Here is a 17,190-nt window from a genome sequence, read left to right as displayed (position 1 = left end):
AGAATAGTGCTTTTTTAGATTTTAAATAGGCCTTTGACACCATATACTGCTGTACACCAACACTTTCTTAGCAATAGGTTTCCAAATGGCCAATTTCAATACAGGGGCAGTACCTCCTGTCATAAAGTAAGCCATGCTGCGTGTTCACAGTGCTACTCTTTAACTTATTCATAGTTCACTTGGATCTAATTTGACCTTCAATTAAAAACACTGACCTAAAATTTGTGTCACGTTATACCAGTCACACAGTGCTAGTATTTTATAGCCCTAATGAATTACAGGGTAGTTTTAAGAAATTGGTGGAATTTTGAGGTACAAGCCATCCAGCAGAAACCTGCAAAAAGTGATATTATGCTTTTTAATAGGCACAAACTCAAAGTCACAATGATTGCGTGAAAAACTATGCCTGGGCGGTGAAGTTTTCTGCACTCCGCACTCTGCTTCGCGATGTGCAGCGGTGCTTTTCCCTGCTTGCGATCGCAAACAGAAAGTTTGCGATTGCGAACTGTAAGTTCACGAGCACGAGCTGCCGCTCAGATAGAATTTCTACCTGAGCGGCAGGAATACCAGCACAAACTGCAGTTTGCACTGCACTCTGCCACTCGCACAACTTCACAGAGTTTTTTTGTAACTCCACGGAGTTCCGCGTAGCAAAACTCCGCAGCTACGCCCAGGCCTGGAAAAAACAAATCTTGTGAAATGTCATTGTGAATGGAACAATGTGGCAAACTCATTAGCACTGCTGCTCCAACTCAAAAGCAACTTTTGAGCACAGCCATTTGAAATAAGTGCCCACCACTATACGTTCATCGGTGGACCCTGCACCACATTTAGCTACACCCTGGACCAATTTGCGTTAGAGAATTACGGACCTATAGCATAGGCACGGTCACGTATGTATTACTATTGCAAGCTGGAAATGAGTGAGGAGGCTTTAAGAAACTAACTACATTATCAATACCTGCCCAGTATCCACGCTGTGCATATGCTGAAGGCAGAGAAGAGAACTAATCTAAAAACAGGCATTGGCAAAGCCAATAGCTTTGGTGTTCATTGCTGACCTTTTGGCCATGCCAATACCTTTTTTTGTTTCTGAATAGTTTTTGCATAAAGACACACAACAAACGAGTGGCCTGATATCAGTGTTGGGGAAGCTGCCGGTCCCTCCCCTATGTAAAATAAGCATTGTCAAAACGTCTAAAAAAGAAAAGTTGATATATTTGCTTGTGATGTAAAAGACACACTGCACCCTCGTCCCTGACTCTGAAGGAAACTACTTATTGTGTGCAAATTGTGCAAGAGCCCAATGCTGTCGGACACAGTCAGGTAAGCCAATGGTTGAAGTGGGCTGACCCTTTGGAGCAGACTGTATGCTGTGATGGGCGTAATGTGAATGATTCTACAGTGGACCAGCGAGTAAAGAGGGCTAACTGAAAGTCCCTGTAACTACTTATCATATATACATTCGTATTATAAACAAGAAGTCTTGGCTATAGCCATGCATACCCAAGCCATAGCAAATAGTATTTCAATTATTTAGCCAGGAAGCCATAAAAATATGTATGGCAATAAATATCGAAATTACATTGTTTTAAAAGCGACTCAAGAGTGTCATATCATGCGTGGAAAGAAAACATGGACTGGAGTATGCTGAGGGAAAAGACAGTATATTGTGCTAGAGGGCGCCCCCGGAAGTGGCATGCCATTTGGGGGAGGTGGAACCAGTATAGGGGTGGCATATGTCTTGCCCCTGATTTGGATCCCCCCGATGAACAGCTCTCTCCTTAACATTCTTTCCAGCATTTGTATATGTTTCTGATTGATAATTGACTTTTTGGGCCTCTGCTTTTCCCCCTTTTTCCTCTTAACACAGAGTTGTGACTGTTAGACGACGGGGGTCTGCTCTCCCCTAAGGGGCAATCACCAGTGGTATTCAGTGTCATTCGCCTTGCTGGGGTTTTGTGTGAGTTTGTGTTTATTTAAAATAGAACCGTTTTTGCTTCTCCTCTATGCACTGTGGACGTTTCCTTGTTTGCTTTCTCAAAGCTGCCGAACCTCCGGGATGTCGGCTAAATAGCTGTGTCCATGTTTTCAAGAATAAAGGTTTTAAAAAAAAAAAAAAAAAAAAAAAGAGTGTCAGATCAGGTGCATTCTACAGATCTGACAGGATCTTCTTTATAATCCAAATTTGGCCATGGGGAGGGTTATTATCATTTTAGCCCCTTAATGACTAGCAAATTACCCAAACGCTCACCCACGGCCAAGTGGTACGCCCAGAGATACTCAGCCAGGAAAGAGAATGTAAAAGGCTACAAAGGGAATGGCAGAAAACAAAAACGTTATTAGGCAAAAATGCTTTTAAAGACAATCTTAATAGTTATCATAAATTAAAATGTCTAGGCCACAGAAAACATTTTATTCACAGGATTCAGGAAACTAAGAATTCTTCCAGGGCTGTTTTAAGCTAGTTAGGAAGTTGCACACCCGTCGGCCTCTGAACAAGCCTTTGTGGCGTCAGATTCTTTCTGCGCGCTTATAGCTGATGTTTTTTAGAAAGAAAATCACAAAGATCTATTCAGAGTTTACTGTTGAACCTAGCCCTAACTGACTGAGAAGGTTGGTCTTCGCCACATCTCATATCTGTGGCTGCCCTGAATGCTTTTGCTACCTTAATAACATCTAGGGGTGAAGAGGCCATGCTCGGAGCTAAGACAGGATCGCCTGATGATCCGTGCCCTTATATTTTCTATAGGCTAATGCCAAATTACTTAGCCCCTGGATAATAGAGTTTTTAACTTGTCTTTAGAATCAGCTACTTTTTACTGCAAAAACTGGGGGCTAACACTATGGAGCTGTCAAACTATCGCCCTATTTCTCTATTACCCTTCTAGGGTAAGGAATTCAAAAAACATATAAATTTGCAGCTCCATCGATACTTGAAAGATAACAATGTGCTGGATACTACGTAGGATCTGCTTTCACGGTTATCCCCACTTTTTGCTGGTTTCAGTATGTTTTTGTGACTAGTCTGGCTTGGATCCTGCTATTCAGGACCTCAGCCACTGTACTTCCTCCCTAAATTTGCGATGGTAAGTACTTTGGTGCCTCCCCAATTGGCTACTGGTGTACCCTTGTAAGTCCGTTGTATATGGTACTAAGGTACCCAGGGCATAGGTACGCCAGGGGTCTCTCACGAGCTACAGCATGTATTATGCCACCCATGGGAGACCACTCAAAACTGTGACTACAGGCCTGCCATAGCTAGTACCACTTATGACTTAAGTTTCCTTATATCTGAAGTCACAACACTTAAAACCTAGAAGTCACCCTTAAGACAGGCCGTTCAATCCTGAGGGCAGGGTTCTGGGTCTTACGTGTGAGAAACCCTGTAGTCGATTCTCCAGGCTTTGTTAGTGTGGTCAGCCATTTTAATGCATATAGTGGACATTAGTCATTATGAGATGGCTGCACCAAACCCCGTCATGTTTGGTATCAAACATGTTGGAATCATACCCCAACACTGATTCCAGTGTTGGAAGTATGATCCCATGTACTGGGGTGCTCTCTTGGGGTACCCTCCTGTGCTCCCGGTTACAGCCTTTCAGGATCTGACTGCAAGCTAGTGCTGAACACAATTCTGCCCTCCTGCTGCTGAGCCAAGCTTGAGCAGGGGAAGGTAGGATAATAGGTTTCCTGTCGCAGGGAGGTGTGACCATCTCCTCAGACAGGACTTAATGTATTGGGCTGGGGTGGGGGCGCTTGCCAGCGCCACCAGACTGCTTTGAAGGGCAGATTTGGTGCCCTCCTTACATACTCTAGTTAGAAGCAGTTCTAAGAGCCCTTGGCTCCCAGTCTGGCGTGAAACTGGATAAAGGACGTGGTAGTATCCTCCCCTCTTTCCAACCCCTCCTCTGAGAGAGACCCTTGAGTCGTCCTAACCCCTTTCTTAGGGTATAAAAGGGCTTACCCGTGGGTGGGTCCTCTGATTCGTCATGGGACAAAACTCAAGCCTAAAACCATGTCACCCTTCGACCGTCTGGACACTTGGACTTCGCCTGGAACCGAGACTGCATCAAGGAAGACTCCTGCTGCTCCTGGTCTCGCTGTTCTGCAAGTCATCTTCGTCGTTTGTGTCTGTGCCTCTTCCAGGATCATCAACAGACCTGTGGGCCTCAAGGACACCTGAAGTAATCTCCCTTGGAGTGAAGGAGTCTATAACGAAGCTAACCGGTCTGCTGCTCCTGATGTCCCCTGGACTTCAAAAGTCTCAGCAACACAGGTGGTGGTTCTGCAACTCCCTTGAGGCCTGACCTGTCCTCGCTGCAATTTCGAGGCCAGCATCCCTCGTCAGAACTGCTGGGACCAAACCCCTGTGCACCGCATCAACTTGCCATTGCCAAGGCTTGTTTGTGCTACACCCCAAGATCTTCAGGCTACAAGAAGCTTCAGCCTCCAGCATCTCTTCCTGCCAAGATCTTTGTCCTCATCACATCCTCTGCCCCGTGGGCCTTTATCTTTGGTGAGCTGCTCGAGGTCCTCTTGCGACTACTGTCTATTCGGCCTATGGGTCCTCTCAAGGGTCTAATCCTGTTTCAGTGGACTCCCCTTGCTTGGGGCCTGCTCTGACTCTCCTGCATTTGGTGAGTCCTTTGGACCTTGCTGGTCCCAACATTGCTCCTTCATCGTTTTCCATTCCTGTTGCTGCTGCCAAGGCTTGTTAGTGCTCCCGCCGGACACCGACCCCCTGGTTCTTGACTTCCGAAGTGAGACAGTTTGTGCACGGCTCCCAGTCTTCCTCAGTGTCGCCTGGTCTCCACAGCTGCGACGACAAGGTCACCGTCAGCACTCTGCATCTTCCGTCATCGGTGGGCATTGCTCTTCCGTGCCTCCTGGTCAACTCCTAGTGGCATAGATTCTGTCCCCTCTGCTTGCAGGTCCTTCTCGACAAGAATCTACCCCCGGATTCCACCCAACTCTTGCACCTTCTTCGCCAGCATCATCTTTTCTGAAGTCATCCATTTTTGTCTACGGCGGTTTCTGATGTCACTTCGCACCAATGCACCCGACTTCCCTGATGTAGGTGTCCTGGTTCGTGGTCTATCGGGAAGGGTCCTTCGTCTTGAAAATTGCAACTGCAACTTTGCAGTTGTGTTCCCACTCTGCACATAGCCTCCGTGGGGTTCCTGGGTACTTACCTTGGGTGGGTCCTTGGGTCTCCAGCTCTTCTGAGTCTCCTAGTCCAAGTCCCGACTTTGGTCGCAGTTCGCATTACACTTTCTTAGTATATGGTTTGGTCTCCCCTGGAGACCACTGTGTATTCTGCTTACTTACCTCTTGCAATTGAAGTATTGTTGTATAGTTGATATCTCCAGCTAGGAGTATGTTAGTGAGTGTTGTGTAATAAATAGACATATTTTTATAACTACACTGTGTGACTCTTTTTCATTTAACCTACACTATATGATTAGATCTGGTAAAACAAGCTTCTTAATACTTTTTCTGGACAAAGCCTGAAGGCTGCTCTCCACAACTACCACTTAGAGAGCTTTCTAAGGTTGTCTAAGACCACTAAAATCACCATAAGGGTTGTCTGGATTAGTGCAAAATGCTACACTTGAACAAGTGTGCACCATATACTAAGCCAGCCTCCTACACTATGCAAGCAGGATTTAAAGTGATCCATAGTACAGAAACAGCTCTGTTTAGCAGTAACTGATAACATCAGGACCATTGTAGATTAAGGTAAATTGGAGGTTTTAATCCTTCTCGATTTATTTAAAAAAAAATATATTTTTATTGACATTTTCTGACATAATCAAAACATTATATGCATTACACATCATGAGAGCCAAACCATTGACAAGTATATGGTCATTTGACATATGCTGTATCATTTCAATGACAGTGTTTTGATATTGAGCCCCGCCGTGCGTCTCAGTCCCAGCACCTATAATCAAATTGTATAATATCATACATTCCTCTCCAATGATTCCCTTAATCGCTTATATCTGATTCTGGATCCTCCCTCTGGGGTTCGCACACATTCCCGCAGTATTCATTCCACCCTCCCCATATCAGAGACCATTTTGTGGGGCACCCTCTATAAATGTATACTGCCTTTTCAACAATCATTGCCTTATCCATAGCTTCAATCCACTGGGGAAGTGTAGGAGTCTGTCAGGATCCCCAGTGCTGAGCTATATTCCACTTCGCCAACATCATACCCATTTTTACCCAAGTTTGCGCTGTGCGGTACAGGTCCGTAGGCTCCCACACGTTAAGGAGGCATCTCCTTGGTTCTGGGAGAATCGTTAATTTGGTAACCTGCGAGAGGGTGCGCATGACTGCCTTCCAGTAACGGACAATTTCGGGACATAGCCAGAGGGTGTGGAAGAGAGTCCCCTCTTCTTCACATTGTCTGAGACAGAGCGGTGAGTCTGTCCGATGTAATTTATGTAAGAGTGTTCGGGTGTAATAAGTACGGTGGAGGATTTTGATTTGTATCAACTGTAGTTTTGATGATATCGCTACTGTCTTTGGGGATGAGAGCGCGTCCTGCCAGTCTGTCGTCTAGTTCTCCTATCTCCGACTCCCACTTGGACTTGAGGGCTTTTAGGGGATCCGGCTGGTTATCAATTATTTTACGATATGTTTGAGATATGGCTTTTTTGTTTAGATTCTCTGTGAGAAGTCTATCCTCTAGCGGTGACGCTTCCGCTAGCTGTGTGCCTAGTGGGATTGCGGCCATGAGAGCGTGTCTAATCTGTAGGTATCAATATTTTTCAGTATTCGCTAGCCCATATTCAGCCTGCAAGTGAGCGAACGTGACTACTTCTTTTTTCTTCCACGGATCCCCGACTCGCGAGATCCCTATCAAGTCCCAATGGCGAAACCCCTTAGTGTTACGTAGCATACCAAGTCGTTTTGTGTCCCATGATGGCGTTGCCTGTGTAATCTTTCCCTCCCATCCTAATGCACGATGAACCTCAAACCAGATTTTTACCGTATGGGCCGTTGGGCCCGTAAGATTATGCCTTCTAACCTTGTTGTACAGTGCACCCATAATTCCAACAGTGTCTAGCAAGTGTCTATCCATGCGATAGGCCGTGTCGTCGCCGGGAACATGCAGCCACTGGCCCAGTAGTACGTCTTGATATTGGGGAGAGCAATACCCCCATCGTACCAGGTTCGAGTTAATTTATGGAGTGCTATCCTCGGCGCTTTCCCATCCCACAGCAGACTGGTCACTTCTGTGTTTATTGCCGTGAAGTACGCTGGGGACACCGGGAAGGGCGTGTTCTGCAGTGCATATAGGAACCTGGGGAGCGCCATCATTTTGAAAAGAGCCGCCCTTCCCAGTAGCGTCAGCGGTAAGGAACGCCAGTACTTGACGTCTCTGCGGAACCATATTAGGGGCTGTGTAAGATTTTCAGCAATGAATTCCGATCTGTCAGGTGTTATGTATATCCCTAGGTATTTGAATCCCTTTTCCGCTATCTGTATTATACATCCTCTTGGGAGCCGCGGTGGGTAGCCCCGCAGCACATAAAGGTGTGACTTTGCCCAGTTAATAGTATAACCAGAAATCCGCCCATACGACATACAGATGTCTAGGAGACTATTAATTGAGCACGCTGGGGATGCCAGGTGCAGTAATATGTCATCCGCATACAGGGAGATGCGATCCTCCCATCCCGTTGCCCATTTCAAGCCACGGATCACCAGGTCCTGCCTTATCCAGGCCGCCAATGGTTCCAGAACCAGCACGAACAGAAACGGCGAGAGGGGGCAGCCCTGTCTTGTTCCCCTCCCCAACGGGAAGTCGGTTGATATATGGACATTTACTGCCACCCGCGCCAGCGGTCGCATGTACAATAAATGGATCCAGGCACAGATCTTGAGCCCAAATCCCAGGTGCCGCAAAACTGCAAACAGGAAGGGCCATTCCACCAAGTCAAACGCCATTCTGGCATCAAGAGACAGAATGACGGCATCTTCCTCTATAGTGGACCGGCGTGCGACGACCTCGTGGAGCCGTCGCAGATTAAGGGCGGTATTGCGATTAGGCATAAACCCAGACTGATCCGGGTGTACCACTGTAGCTAGGTGCACCTGAAGTCTCGTCGCCAATACTTTAGCCAAGATCTTGGCTTTCGTATTAATCAAGGAAATCGGTCTGTAGGATGTGCATTCGTGTGGCGGTTATTTGGTTTGTGAATAGCCACTATTGTGGCCAATCTCTGATCTCTGGGGAGGATACCATTCTCTAGGCTATCGATGTACATATGCAGTAAGTGAGGCACAAGCTGCGTTGCTGCTTTTTTATATAATTCCACCGGGATCCCGTTCGGTCCCAGTGCCTTCCCGGTGTGGAGTGCGGCTATCGCAAACGTTAACTCTTCAGGCTCTAAGTCTTTCTCGAGGGCCTCAACCGCAGTTGGGGCCAGTACGGGCATTTTTAGGTCTTTGAGAAATTCTAGATTGTCCTCGACTGTGGCCGTGGCCTCTTGGGTATATATCTTTCTATAGTGCTCCGCAAGGGCCCCCGCAATCTGCTGGGACTCCGCAGTTAAGTTGCCATCTTCTAATTGGATTTGTGCCACCCATCTAGTAGCCCGCTCCCTCTGTTCCAGCCAAGCCAATAGCCTACCCGCCTTGTCGCCTAGTTCATAAATAGTATGTTGTGTTTTGAGGTGCCTATTTTTCACCATTTCCCACATAGATGATTTGTATTCTTGTTGCGCCATGTGTACCCTATACGTCGTATTTCCATCTGTACGTAACACCTGATCTGCTTCCGCCAGGGAAACCTGCTGCTCAAGACCCTCTATTTCCTTCTTCTGGGACCGTTTATAGTTCGTCACTATCGAAATGGCCTGCCCCCTGAGGACTGTTTTATATTCTTCCCACAATGTCGTCGGGGATGTCAGTGTGTGTTTGTTTTCTGCAAAATATTTCTTAGTTTATCGCCAGGAGGGCTTTACTGATTTTACGGTTTTTAAAATATCCTGGATAGAGTGGGAATAGCCTATGTTTATTCAGTGTACAGGCAGCGTAGGCAACAAGCACCGGAGAATGGTCCGATATACCCCTGGGCAAGTGTGTTACCTCTGTCACCCCCATGAGCCCTGTCGCCAATGTAAAGATATAGTCTAGTCTGGAGAGGCTGTTGTGCGCCCCAGAGTGGAATGTATATTGCTGCTCTGTCGGGTGTAGAGTTCTCCATACATCGATTAGGCCCAAGGCCTCAATGAATTCGTGTAACTTAGGATTAGTAGTACTGGGATCTCTAGGGGGCAATCTATCTAACGACACATCCATCGTCACGTTGAAATCACCTCCCATTATTAACTCACCTTGCGGAAGTGACAAGAGGAAGTCCCCCAAGTCCTGAAATGCTGTCTGATGTAGAGCCGGGGGGATATATACTGATACCAGGTTGTAGGTCTGTCCCTCCCACTGGCAGGTCATTGCAGCAAATCGCCCCTGTTCGTCTTTTCGAGAGTCAGTAACTATCAGTGGGAAGCATTTATTGATTAATATACCCACTCCCCGTGAACCTGACGTAAAGTCGGAATGTACCACCATTTTAAAGCCCCATCTGTCTAGGGCCCTACAAGCCGACCCTGTCAAGTGGGACTCTTGGAGAAGCGCCACAGCCGGCCCTTTGCGCTTTAAATATTGCAGCACCAGCGCCCGCTTTATTCTGACCCCAAGCCATTTACATTCCAGGACAACACTTTAAAGGGGGGGTCAGGTGTCCGAGGAGTCGTCGTCTTGAGCCCAAGGACGTCAGTGGGGGTGGATACTTGTGACTTATCTGTCATCTATGTCAGTGCGGTGCTGTGCAGCTTGTGTATTTCCCATCACAGCAATGCCATATCTGTCATCTATCAATATACTGTGTATGCTGATCAAACCTGAAACTGAACTTCTAATGAACTCAATAAACTTTACCCACCCCCCCTCAACCCCCCTCCCTGCATCCCGGACTTAAAACTACCCGCCACCCCAACTCAACAGAGTGCTTAATCCCCATAACTGTATACTTGCGTAGGGGGGAAGAGTCACTCCCCGTCCACAGCTCGCTCCCCGAATATCCCATAGTTCAGTGCGAAAAGTCTATAATGTACAGTATTTCGGCCCAGTCTTCAAATTTTGTAGCTGAAATGCCCGCCATGTCGCCGATCGGAGCCCGCCATGTCGCCGATCGGAGCCCACGGCTGTGTCAGGGTGCGACGTCTCTGAATCAGGTTGGGTTCTGCTGTGATCCCTCCGCCGTTCCCAGTCCGTCTTCCCCTGGTGGTGTCAGTGTCCGGGAGTGGAATCCAGGCCTAATTTGCATCTTTCGCTGGTCGCCAGCCTTCCATCCAATCCGAGGCCTCTCCCGGCGTGGTAAAGAACCACGTCTTACCTTCCGCCTCAACTCTCAACTTTGCCGGGTATAGCATTGCATATTTGAGGTCACGGTTGCGGAGTTCTCTTTTCACATCCATAAAGTCCCGTCTCTGTTTAGTCACTGCGACCGTGTAATCCGGGTATAACGCTACAGTGACATTGTCTACTCGAATTGGAGGAGCTACTCTTGCAGCCTGCAGGATTGTGTCCCTGTCTCTGTAGTTGAATATACATGCCAGGATCGGTCTTGGTGTGGCCCCCGGTCGGGGCCTTCCTCCAGGAACTCGGTGTGCCCTTTCCACCAAGAAGAAGCTGAACAGCCCACGCGGCTGTAGCTGGTCCGTAATCAGTGTTTTGACAAAGAGATCCAGTGCCGGTCCCCTCACACTCTCCGGTACCCCGACCAGGCGTATATTGTTCCTTCTTGATCTCCCCTCCTGATCGTCACGCTTAGCAATAAGCTGCTTTTGCGTGACTTCCATTGTCTGTATTTTTTTCTTTAGCACTACCGCATCCTTGGCGAGATTCTCCGTGGTCGTTTCGACTTCCTTTAGCCTTGTACTCATTTTGGATAGGTCTGCACGTACCAGTGTGATGTCGGTCGAGATTGTCCCAATGGACGTTTGCAACTGGGTCAATGCGCCCATCACATCTTGAAGAGTCACCTCCTTTTTTTTTTGAGGTGCTAGGCCAGGTCATCAGTCGTCGGTGGAGGCTGCGAGTCCGCCTGCTCCCTGCGGTATGCATATTTATCCAATTTAGTGTGGGGCACCGCACATTGGCCCTTGTCTCCCATGGCAGTCAGGGCGGGCACCACCATGGATAAGTGAAATCAGAGGGGGCACACCAGGAGAAAGGTCCGGCAGTCGCCGCCGCCTGCCACGGGGCAACGCCCACGTCCGGCCTGTCAGTTTTACCGGCCCCAGCGGCTTATCCTCCTCCGCAGCTCGAAGAACGCTTTGCTCAAGACCGCTCTATGCACTCGGGCCACAATCCGGCGCACCCATCAGCGGACTGACCCGCGGTCCACCCAGTCGGAAATCCGCCCGTCTGCTGTGTCGTCTGGCTTTTAAATGAGGGTCAATGCAGGGCGATCTGTGAGACCACGCAGATAGTGTCTATTTGGGTGTTGTGCCTCGCCGCTGCCCTTGTGCACACGCCAGATCCACTCCTGCGCATAGGGCATGCTATGGGGCCCAAAGCGTGCCTGTAGTCCCCGGGCCGCCCATTCAGCGCAGGCGAGCGCTCACCTTAATTGCCGCAGACTTCGAGCCCCAGTGTGTGACGGGGTTTAGCTGCCTCCTCCTCGAGGCCGAAGAGACCTCTCACCGCCGCAGGGCCACCGGTGAGGCTCCCACGTCCAAGGCCAGTTTGCGCCTCCCGGGTCCAGCGTCTGTCCCCCAGGTGCCCCGCTGCCGAGCCCGGCCAGCGCGCTTACAGTGGGCAGCCGAATCAACCCCGAGCGAGTGTCTCTGAGCTCTTCCGCCTCCGCCGGCCTCCCACGTTTCAGAGGGGAGCAGTCTTCAGTGCGCGGGCACGCGCAGGAGGTCCTTCTTCTCCGTCGTCGGCACTTGATGTACTCGAGGCCCCGGCCTCACCTTCCACTCCAGCCCTCAAACGCTCCGCTCTGTCTCGTACTGCAGCCGACTCTGCTACCAGGCCAAAATCGTATCTGATCAGTTCATAGGGCTGCCTGGGTCATGGCGATTATTCGCACCGTAGTTTCGTGCCGGATGTATGACAGGATCGTTGCGGGAAGAAGTTTCGGACGCGGAGCTGTCCTAGGCTGCCGCCATCTTCGTGGGCTGCTAGCCACGCCCCCCCATTCTCGATTTATTGACAGCATTTGACACGGTTGCTCACTATATACTGATAGAACGCCTGCATGGAGTCAAATTATATGGGAAAGCTCTCAAATGGTTGCAATCATTCGTAGTGGGTTGGACACAATCGATTCACCTCCCACCCCCCAATCAAATCAGACCACTCGCCAGTGACATGTAGGATCCCACAGGGTTCTTCTCTGAGTCCAACATTATTATTATATATGTGGCACCTCTGGAATTTATTGTTCGATCTAAAGGCTTCCACATACTTTCTTATACAGATGACACATAGCTAGTAGTGTCAATTGCCGCAAAAGTTGAAACTATGAGAATTGATCTTGTGGAGTGCCTTACACAGGTGTCCCTTTGCATGCGTGCCCATTGTCTTGAGCTGAATGGAGATAAGACCGAGGTGATTCTGTTTAGAAAGACTGTTTGCATCTGGTCTAGTTTGTGGTGGACCCCCAATCTTGGCACTACTTCAGCTTATAAAACTTGTGCTGGGAATCTAGGCATTATCATAGCTAAGGAGTTATCCATGAAAGAGCAAGTTACAACAGTTTGTGGCATTTGCTATGCTACTCCTTCTTTTACTCCTTGTTTTACGTGAGATCTTTAACTGGCTGCATATGCATTGCCGCTGGACCATCGTCCAGGCTCATATTATCAGTCACATGGACTATGGCAAATCTTGGAATGTAAGCATGACAGACTTTTATTTCTCGCGCTTTCATGTAATCCAGAATACATCAGTCATATTAGTTTGTAATTTACCTAATAGATCATCGGTGGCTCCAATTTTAGAGTCACTCCACTGGCTGCCAATGCGCAAGTGGCAACCTTTAAGTTGCTCTCTCATGCTCACTGGGCCTGTTATAGTCCGGACCTGCTTATCTGAGCAATAGAATTATTTCTAAGTGATCAGCCGACAATGGCCTTAACACCTTCTAAACACACTTTCACAAGGCCCTTATTCCTGAACTTCTGCCTTTCAGAAAAGCTTTCTGTTCCATTTTTAATTCTCTGCTCCCATAGGTTTATGGTTGCCTTGTTTCTCGATTGCTAGACTGCGCTAGGATAGGTATGCGCATCTATAAATCTGATTAACATAACAGATATCTTATGTGGTTTGAATTTTAACTGTTCTTTTTAAAAAATTCTGTTCCTGCGCTCTGACCTGTATCACTTTTTGAAACTCCAAAACAAAATAAATAAACAGCATCCTGTGTCTAAGATATAAGGTATGTCTAACCAAGTGACCCTCATCTGGCAGTAGTATAATAGGAGGTTCCTTACACAGGTTACAGATGTTTAAGTATAGATATCAAAGTACTAACAAACTATGAAAAGAGCTGACATCCTGCCCTGCAGCCTTTGACAGCAACTATAGGGCCCACAGAACATGCACAAACATAGACAACCAGAGCTGACATGCAGTCCATGAAGCCAATGAAGAAAACAAAATGAACCTTCTGCGTCCCGGTTGAGGCTGCTCTTCAGATTTTTAGGTCTCGCCTAGCGTAGGCTGCGCAGACATGCGCAGTCTCGCTGGCGAGATTTTACGTTTTTGGGTAGCTTTCACTAGCGGGGTTTAAGCCCCGCCCCTCTTTTCCATTGGCTGGCGTCACCGTCTATGCTAAATGGTGGCCAGCCATTGGAAAAGAGCTTCCAGTGACGTGCACTTTTCTCTTTAAGAGCCGTCCCAGTTGGACTGGCTCGTCTGACTTCCTGCTGGCGTAAAAGGTTTCTTATCTTTATGGGGCCAAACACATGGCCCCATAAAGATAAGAAACCTTTTAGCAGGCGAGGCTTCCAAACTTTCAAAGGCAGCGATCCTTCAGGGGAGGACAAGGCAATGCCGAGCGCTTGTTTTTACATCATGTGAAACGTAGAACACTGTCTACTGCCACCATGTCTACAACAACAGAGCTTCAAGAGGAGTCTCCAGGAGACTGAATCAAGGCGCGAGTATGGCCGCGGCCCCACTTCCGCTCTCATAAGGTCTCACATGGCTGACGGTGGCCTAAGAAGACACTACTACCTTTACTTGTCCAGGTTCGTAGCAGCTAGGTTTCAGCACAGGATCACACAGTTGGGGAGGCTGGTTTTAGAATGCAGGTGTCTTAGTCTACTTTTACACCATTCCTCATCTCTGTTGGCTTAAGGATCTCATCCTGTTGAACACATACGATCCGGTGCAAAATACATGTAGCGGGTCTCAGTCTGTAGTGCATAAGGGCAAAATAAAAGTGACTTTTTGTTGTTGTTTTTTTTTTTACCATCCCAGTAGTTTGTTCTGGCCTATTTTGACTGTATCCCCTCTGACTTTCACATTAGGTCCCCTCTGCAGCTTATCCTTCCTGGTCCACCACTGACCGCACTCCCGACAGGTTAGCCCCGCCCTTTTCATCCGATATCCTGCTCTCTATACTAGGTGTCTTCATAGCAACATGGTGGTAGCTTGAAGTAGAGTGCTCCCGTAGGCGGGAGGGTTCGAGGCTCACCGCAATGCAGGGCAGCTCCAATGTGCGGGGGGGGCCCCGAGACCACAGAGGCCGCTCTCACCTCCAGGTTGTGCCGTCAGAGACCGCACACATTGCTTTTCAGTTTAAGAAAGCACCAGCGCCGTTAGGAGACCCGCAAATTCACTCTACAAGCCTCTGGTGGTTCAGAGGGTTTGTGAAGGTGTTGTATTTACTCACAAGGTAATTACTTTCACTCGCACCGCACCTGCACATTTTTTCATCTGCATTCATTTCAATAGCTCGCCCTCAAAACCACTCGCTTTCACTCTTCATGGAGACTCGCGAAGCTGGGAAAGTTGGGCGTAGGCGCCTGGCAGACTAGCGGCCACTCCCAGTCGGACACGCTGAACTTCCTGGCGCTCCTACACCTTCCTCAGAAACGACCTATATATAAATCGTGCGGTTCCCGCTGTGAGGCGTAGCCCCTGACTCTAGGCAGGACAGCCAGGGGACGTCGTAGGCAGTCAAGAGTGCTGAAGTGGTTGTCTTGTGGCAGGAGGCACAACTTACCTCCAGGGCTTTAAGTGGGATGAAAAAACTGGGGGGTCCCTCAAAGGGGCGTGGCCAATGTAATTAAGGGCGTGGCTTAAAACACCTAAAAATCTGTGCTTAGCACAGTGTGCCGCCCGACTTGTATTTTGCTGTTTCTGTCATTGCATCCAGATATATGATACAACAAGTAAGATCATACCTATAACAAGTCAGGGCTATTGGCTTTGTCAATGGTTGTTAGTTGCTTACGATAAATAGGCTGCAACTATGGCTTGTATAATAATATTGAAAAAACTTCCACTTACAGCCCTGGTGTCAGACACTACAACAATGTTGCTGCTCCTGAGTTTCAAAAAGAGAAGGGAAATCCAGAAAGAAAATGACTCTCTACAGGATTTCTCTTCGCCTACAACGCTCACCTGGCATGACGTCATGCTGTAACGAAGAGAGCAGTGTGAACACGCGTACATCGATGTGCCGCTGTCACTGCAGTCCGAAAACAAGCATTAAAAATGCAATAGGTCTCGCCTTTCATTAAGTTAAAGCCATTTGCGTTGCTATACAATACCATTAGCAAAGCAAATGGCTTTAACTTAATCAAAGGCGAGACCTATTGCATTTTCAATGCTTGTTTTTTTTTTAATCTCATCGATTCTCTCTTTTGCATCCAATGCCTCCTGCACGACGGTGTAGAACTTAAACTCTTTAAAAATCTGATTTTTATGCTGGTTGTGTTCACAGAATCATTGATTCCAGTAAAGAAAAAGATTGTTGAAAACGTTCCAAAAAATTGTGTAGTAAACAGAGAAGGTACGGCCCATCATATTTTAGAAACGACGTTCTGCAACCAGCAGAGGAATTCCCATAGCTGCGGCAGAACACGTTCAGCAGTGCACAGTCCACATCTGCAGGTCAGTTGATGCCTTCTGTATTTGAATGCAAATTAGTGAATGTATAAAAGGAAAAGCATTTGAAATATTTGCAATGTTTCCTCGTACTTGTGTTGAGAAGCATGATTTTATTTAAGGTTGTGTGAAAGAGAACTTCTCTTACATCCTCAGTTTTCAAATCAAGACATATTGATGTTCTGGAACCATGAGCAAGCGCTTGTCACTGCTGAGTCCCTCACCATGAGGGCCTTTGACAATCCTACCTTAAATTATTCATCATGAACAGGTTATTGGCATTCAGGTAGTGCCGCATACTTCCATTTGGTGACCTTAGAAACCTTGGATTCAAAAAGTAAAAGGTATAGGAAAGTTCAAGTGATCTAAAGATTAGATTATAATTGTTATTGTCCTCATCAACAAACTGCCGTTTTTCCATACCTTGTAACCTCTGACATTTATCAGTCACCTGCAATTCGTCAGAAGTAGGCTAGATTATTTACCTTCAATCTACTTTTCCTTGGGAATTCTTCCTCTACAGGAGTAAATCCATTTCTAGAAGACACTCAGCTGGATTCCCTCTTGAAAATATTTAACTTTTTAGTCTCTTCTGTGGGCCGGTGTCTCATAATATCATAAATCTGATATACTTAAGTATGATAATAACGTTCAGAGATCCAGACTGCACACAAGAGTGCAAGGGATACAGGTCAGGACTGTAAGCAGTGGCATAATGCTAAATGGTCCCCTGTTTCCATCGCAGTAAGCAGCAAGGGACTCCAAGAATCCCCAATCTCAGATATATTCATAGGTCTTGGGCTGAGTGGCAGCCGCCTTTAGAGTGCAAGAATCCTGCGCCACAGGGACTGCAGGGTGATTTATTACCAGCACTAGATTCCCGATTGCGGGGCACCGCCATCTTGTCGGGTTAGCGGTCTAGCTTCCCGGACCCGAGCTGCATATAGCTGAGGCTGGCGCGGACGCGCCGGTGGCGCGCCTAAGGCAAGCCCGTCTGCGCCTGTCCACGCTATGGTCGCGCTCGGCGCCAGCGCTGCTGCAAGT

At 47.8% G+C, this 17,190-nt stretch overlaps 1 protein-coding gene across 1 annotated transcript in view; it reads left to right on the top strand.

Annotated features, from left to right (window-relative positions):
- PAICS (phosphoribosylaminoimidazole carboxylase and phosphoribosylaminoimidazolesuccinocarboxamide synthase) overlaps positions 1 to 17,190 on the top strand; it is a 417,483-nt gene that overhangs the window by 204,506 nt on the left and 195,787 nt on the right. Inside the window, exon 11 of the mRNA XM_085642046.1 lies at positions 15,983 to 16,152. Within this exon, the coding sequence (XP_085498172.1) occupies positions 15,983 to 16,152 (170 nt within the window). The remainder of the gene's footprint in view (positions 1 to 15,982; positions 16,153 to 17,190) is intronic.

Source organism: Triturus cristatus, chromosome 2_2 (genome assembly GCF_964204655.1).
Source record: "Triturus cristatus chromosome 2_2, aTriCri1.1, whole genome shotgun sequence".
Lineage (NCBI taxonomy): Eukaryota > Metazoa > Chordata > Amphibia > Caudata > Salamandridae > Triturus > Triturus cristatus.
The sequence above is the reverse complement of the archived record's forward strand: the minus strand, read 5'-3'. Positions and strand labels throughout refer to the sequence as shown.